The sequence below is a fragment of the Apaloderma vittatum genome, unplaced genomic scaffold (genome assembly GCF_000703405.1).
Source record: "Apaloderma vittatum isolate BGI_N311 unplaced genomic scaffold, ASM70340v1 scaffold1733, whole genome shotgun sequence".
NCBI classification, from domain to species: Eukaryota; Metazoa; Chordata; class Aves; order Trogoniformes; family Trogonidae; genus Apaloderma; species Apaloderma vittatum.
In genome coordinates, this window is record NW_009709583.1 from 17,636 (window position 1) to 23,787 (window position 6,152).

General features: G+C 50.7%; 1 protein-coding gene across 1 annotated transcript; it reads right to left on the reverse strand.

The window, feature by feature from the left end:
- Positions 1-1,353: 1,353 nt before the first annotated feature.
- LOC104272076 (GDNF family receptor alpha-4-like) lies at positions 1,354-5,543 on the reverse strand (the record flags this gene model as incomplete). Its single annotated transcript, XM_009866970.1, has 4 exons — positions 1,354-1,500; positions 3,964-4,121; positions 4,378-4,512; positions 5,434-5,543. Coding segments are annotated over 4 exons (550 nt in total), but the record flags the coding sequence as incomplete, so codon positions are not given.
- Between the last annotated feature and the right edge of the window lie 609 nt (positions 5,544-6,152).

Consider the following 6,152-nt stretch of genomic DNA (forward strand, 5'->3'; position numbering starts at 1 on the left):
GGGTCACTTCACCAGCTTTTGCTTAAATGACTGAGTAAATAGAGCTTGGCAGGCCAACCTGGACACAAGCGATCACCTCTGCCAGCTCTTCAAGGAGGGGAACCATAGCAATCCACTGCCTACCCATGACATGATTCACGACTTGGCTCTTTCACAAGTTGGTTGGATATTTCTATCCCCAAGGTGGTATCTAGCAAATCTTTTCTATCCTATCTTTCCTAGGAAAACTAATGAAATCCCCTGACTGAAGATCCTCTGCCTCTCTGCGAGACCAGCAGATGCACTGTGAGAACGGGCTGCGTTGGGCTCACATCACAGAATGACAGAATCATTAAGATCGGAAAAGACCTCTAAGATCATCAAATCCAACACCACCATGACTCCTAAGCCATGGTTAGTTCTGCCCACGGGCTCATATATTCATCCCTCGTGGAAAAAGGTCAGACTGGAGTGGGACAACATTGGCCTCTGGTTTGGTTTTTTTTTTGATGTGACAAAAAATACCTACCCCCAACACTTTACAGGACCAATGAATAGAGGCGCTAGGGTTGGGACACGAAGAAAGCCAGCAGTGAACAAAATGCAACACACGTGTTTCTTCCTGAACACCATCAATACATGACACATGTTTCTGTAAAAAGGAGGGCCTGAGGGGTAGGTGACAGGTTGGATACGCATGCTGGTTGCACGCTGGCCATGGTTTCACGTGGGTGCGTAATCCCCACCAGCCAGTTCGTAGCGTGTTTACTTGGCTCACCCCAGAGGTGCTTCAGGATCCTCTCCAGTGACCAAAACCAGCCACCTGCTCACCAGTGCTCTGGTTTCTTCACTCTGAACCAACAGCCCTTCAGGTCCTGAGAAACCCTGGAGACAGTCTGAACTCCACGTTGCCTGACGTGTGCTGTCAAGAGCCCCCCAACACGAGTCAAGGGCTTCAGGAAACCTCCTGACAGCTCATCCAACAAAAGTCTTTCCACTCTTGGCTGGGGCAGGCAAAAGCATTTCCTTTGCAGCTCTCATTTCTTGGCTCAACTCTCTCCTTCACCTTTTCCAAGGGAACTGTCTATGGCTCCAACCCCACCTGCGGAGAGCTGGAGAGAACAACCAAGCTGTGGGGTGAAAACATGGCCAGGACCAGGAAGGAGCTGGTTGTCGATGATGCTGATTGTATAAAATCAAATAAATTGGCAGACGGAGGAGGAGGAGAAGGAGGAAGGGATGCCCATACCCTCACCTCTCCTTCATATCCCCTCCCTCCTCCCTCTCTTCCCTCTGAAAAAAGTTACAGGTCTGGTTGTTTTGCAAAGAAAACGACACAAAGAGAGTCTCTGCCTGGCGTGTGCCCGCCCCGCTTCACATCACGAGGAAGCGCAGCACGACGAGAGCGCGGAGAAGCCACATCTGCAGCAGAGGGGCTGCCCAGCGGGAGGGAGCTGCTGGGCTGGAGGTCCCTGATGACAGACGAGTGGAGCCCCGCAGGAGTCTCTCCTCTCCGGCCACCTGCAAGAGAAAGGAGACAGCACGGGCTGAGCGGTGTGGCTGTCCCCCACCTTGGTCCCTCTGAGGATTTAGGGTTCTGTGCAGCCTCCCCATGTGTGTGTCTCTGTGTGCAACCACAAGCCAGCACTGTGCCCTTGTTGACAAGAAGGTCAATGGTATCCTGGGGTGCACTAAGAAGAGGTCAAGGGAGGCCACCCTCCCCCTCTGTTCTGCCCCGGTGATGTCACATCTGGAATACTGTGTTCAGTTCTGGGCTCCCGGGTTCAAGAGAGACAAGGATCTGCTGGAGAGAGTCCAGCAGAGGGCCACAAAGGTGACCGAGGGACTGGAGCATCTCTCTTCTGAGGGAAGGTTGGGAGAGCTGGGACTGTTTAGCCTGGAGGAGAGAAGACTAAGAGGAGATCTCATCAATGTCTATAAATATCTAAAGGATGGGTGCAGGAAGGATGGAGATGGACTCTTTTCAGCAGTGCCCAGGACAAGATGTAACAGGCACAAGCTGGAACATGGGAAGTTCCATCTAAATATGAGGAAAAACTTCTTTACTGTGAGGGTGACAGCACTGGAACAGGCTGCACAGAGGCTGTGGAGACTCCTTCTCCGGAGACTTTCAAAACCTGCCTGGAGGCCACCCTGTGTGATGTGCTCTGTTCAATCCTGCTTTAGCACAGGGGAGTTGGACTAGATGATCTCTGGAGGGTCCTTCTCTCAGGTCAGTGGAGATATATGCAGCTTAAGGAGCCACTGCTGGCCAGGGCCTTGGACCTGGTGGCCTCTTCAGGTGGAGACATCCCCTGGGTGTTGAATACATCTCCATGGGGCTGGCAGACAGTTCACCCAGCAGCAGCTGGGAGCCACATGGTTTACTACAAAATACAACGCGTGTCTTTATGCGACTGATTCCCACCCTGAGTGCCTGCCCTGTGCAAACAAACTGCACTCTTCTCCTTTCATGGCACATTGACATCTGTGGCTGAAAATTTGCTTTACTTGAGACCTATGCTTGCATTAACTGACGAGATAATTTAGAGCCAGGTCTCTGCACTGCTGTGAACATGGGAAATCTGTCAGGTCCAGGGAGACCCAACCACATTAAACATTGAACAGGCTCTGGATTGGAAGTTGAGTCCAATATCAAGACCCAGCTCTCTGGTTTCTCTTGCAATGTTAGCAGAGACCATGCTCCAGCAGCACTCACGCCTCAGCAGAGGGATGTGCTGCTGTCACAAGGAGGTTGGTGGTGGGGCAAGACCATTCCTTACTGCAGTTGCTTTCTTCAACTTCCTTCCAGTTGGCTCTCTGGGCGGGGCTGCCAGTGATGAAGGAGCTTCTCCATCACTTCTAGCATAAAGCTCTCTGTGCAAAGTCTGGACTTCAGGCCAGTACTTGGGATTGCCCTGAGCTGTAGGGAGCACCAGCTAGAAGCAAATCCTCCAAATCTCATGGGTGCAAAGTCCATGGCCTGATGAAGGTCTGCCTGTGCTGTGCGTGGCCACCAGTGCCCTGAAAAGCAGTGAGGGAGCCTGAGGCCACATTTCTGCACCTCCTTACCTGCTGCTCTGTGAAAACGAAGTGGAGGGAGGTGAACTGGGTGTTTTCTCATAAAAAAGAGAGAAAAAAAAAAAAACGCAGGGAAGAGGCTAAAAAAAGCCTGCATGAGGAAGCTCTCTGAGGGTATCAGCTAGCCTTGTGCAAAGCCCATGCTTGGTCCTTGGAGACTAGTTAACTGACAGCTTCTGCTACCTGAACGTTCAGCAAATCAGGGTCACTGTTAATTATTCAATAGTAAAATAATTCAATCTGGAAATTGCTCTGGTAGGTGGCAAATCAAGGTCACTCCTTTTTTATTTAAAAATAAAATATGTAACGCCTACTACTGCCACCATCAGTAATTTAATCTGTTATTTGTTTTAAAATAATTTCAGAGTAATAGTATTTTGATTTGCTGATGACTAGAGTCTTTCATCTGAAATTCTGCAATGCTTAGCAAACCTTAGTCGGTTAAGCCTCTACCTTAAGACCTCCAGGATCCTCATCTGACAAGGGAGGAATCTCTTGGCTGAAGCCATGTGGCTGGCCAGCAAGAGGGTGAGGACCCAAGCCAGTGGTCCTGACTCCCCTTCTCCACCCCTGAAAAGCCCACGGATTTCCCATCACTTCTAAAAAAAACCCCACATCTCTCTGTAGTACCCACAAAAGAAAAGAAAACGTGACCAAAAGGCAGGAAGGCAGAGTCAGGAATAGAAGCAGGTAGCTCTGTGCTTGATGTTGGGGAAGAATAGGCCAGGGCATGAAGAAGAGGGTGAACTGGGGGCTCCAGGAGGTAGCGAGGAAGTTGTATGTCTGCACGTAGCTGAAATGACACAGGTGGAAGAGGAAGCTGAGGTGAGGAGGGCTGGAGGGCTTGGAGGAGGTACAGACACAGCCAAGCATCTCTTAGGGCCAGCTGAGCCCTTCTCCTACCTTGGTGGGCTGGAGGTGCTCGAAGATGTTTTCTCTGAGGGTTGCCACAGCTCTGTTGGCATTTCTCTCCTGCTTGTACATCTGTGTGGTGGGGGGGATGGATGGGGCCACAGCTGCATTCAGGTAGGTCCCATTGCCAAAGGCCAGAATGGCATTTTCTTTGTGTGGAGAAAAAGACGGAGAAAAATGTCGTCAGTGCAACATTTCCAAGGGAAAGCATACTCATCCCTTTTCCAGCTTCCTTTGACTTCATCCCTCAAACATATGCCTGAGGGTCTTCAGAGTTCCTTTGCTGAAAGCACAGGGAGTTGGGCACTTAGACCTTCCTGAGGACCAGAGCATCTTCATACCCTCACTCCCAAGAAGCCTCACTGGCTCGCTGGCCAGAGCAGCAACATGCAGGGTGATACTTACGGAGACAGATGTTGTCGGTGAAGAGATGCAGAAAGGTCTCACACTCTTCCTGCCTGTTGCCGCTGGCGTTGCACGTGCACCAGGGAGCTATGCTGGAAGTTGAGTTGTCGATGTAGTTGGGCGTGATGGGGCTGCCTGACAGGGAAGGATGGAGAAGTGTAACCACAAGGCTGGTACTTCAAGAAGGGAGGACAATAATTTCCCTCTCGATGCTCTTTTTGGGTTGCTCTGCATACAGCCTCAGTGAGCCACTCTGTGATGGCAACACAAGAAAATCCTTCAAGTGCTGCTGTCACAGGTCTCTCTCTCCTATTGAGGAGAAGAGGGGTAGTTGCAACCCTGTCGTTCACCCCACCAGTCAATGTAAACGTGCTGTCAGTCCAAGGAACGGGTAACTCCTGGGAACTCAGGTTCCCTAATAATATTCAAAAACTGCATGTGAATATGCTTAAAAGTTTCCTTGCTGTCATTGTAAAAGCCAAACTCAGTCTCCAGGATGGTCAGAGATAACAAAGGAAGGGTTAAAGCAGAATAAAAGCTTGACCCAAAAATCTGTTAAGCCATCCATCCGGATGGACCAAGTCCAGTGGCTGCTGGCACTTCTCTTCGGACTCTGGCTGTGCTTGTGCTAACAGCTGGCAGCTGGGTCTCTGCAGCATCTGAAAACCCCATCTGACATCCTCTGAAGTCAGCAAGATGACAGTGGATGGCGAGTTCAAGTGGCATCACTGGTGATGGCATCAGGAAACCCCTGAGAGAGCATATGCCCTGGGACAGCCCATCTATTTCCATCTGAGAGAGAAGGTGGCATTGCGCAGCAGCCCATGGTATATGGTTTTTCTCCCTCGCCTGCATCTATCCTAAAGTTACCCCATGTTCATGGCTTAGGCTCCTTCTCTAGTCACTGCAGAGAGAAAACCCAGCATCTCCCTGAGAGCCTAGTCTCTCCACCTCATAGCTTTTAGCTGGCTGGAGTAAGAGGAGATGTTTCCCTCCCAGGGGAGGAATTTCCCACCCAGAGAACAGGACAGAGACCTGAAGGATGCAACCTCTTACCGATGATCCCCGTGTAAGCCAGCAGACAGGCAGTGTAGCTGTCTTGCCGGCAGCCGCTTGCCGTCTGCAGGGATGGCTGGCAGTTGAACTGGAACTCGGCGTAGCGTGACCTGGTGGAGAGAGAGCACAAAATCCTGAGAGTCGTGAGAAACACAGGGTGTTCTACAGGATGGAAGAGACCTTTAAAGGTCATCTAGTCCAGCCGCCCTGCCATGGGCAGGGATAGCTTTGACCAGATCAGGTTGCTCAGAGCCTCAGCCAACCCGATGTTGAATGCTTGCAGTGATGGGGCTACTACCACATCTCTGGGCAACCTGTGCCAATGTCTCACCACCATCACTGCAAAAATTTCTTCCTTATATCTACTCTAAATCTACCCTCTTTTAAGTTAAATCTGTTACTCCTTGCCTTGTTGCAATATGCTCTGCTAAAAAGATTGTCCCCAGCTTTCCTGTAGCTCCCTTTAAGTCCTGGAAGGACACTCTAAGGTCTCCCCTTTCAGAACCTTCTCCTCTCCAGCCTGAACAGCCCCAACTCTCTCAGCTTGTCCTCACAGGGGAGCTGCTCCAGCCCCTGAGCATCTTTGATTTTTCCTGTGGACTCACTCCCACAGGTCCATGTCCCTTCTATGTTGAGGAACCCAGAGCTGGGCACAGAACTGCAGGTGGGGTCTCACCAGAGCGGAGAATCACCTCTCTTGCCCTGCTGGTCACATTTCT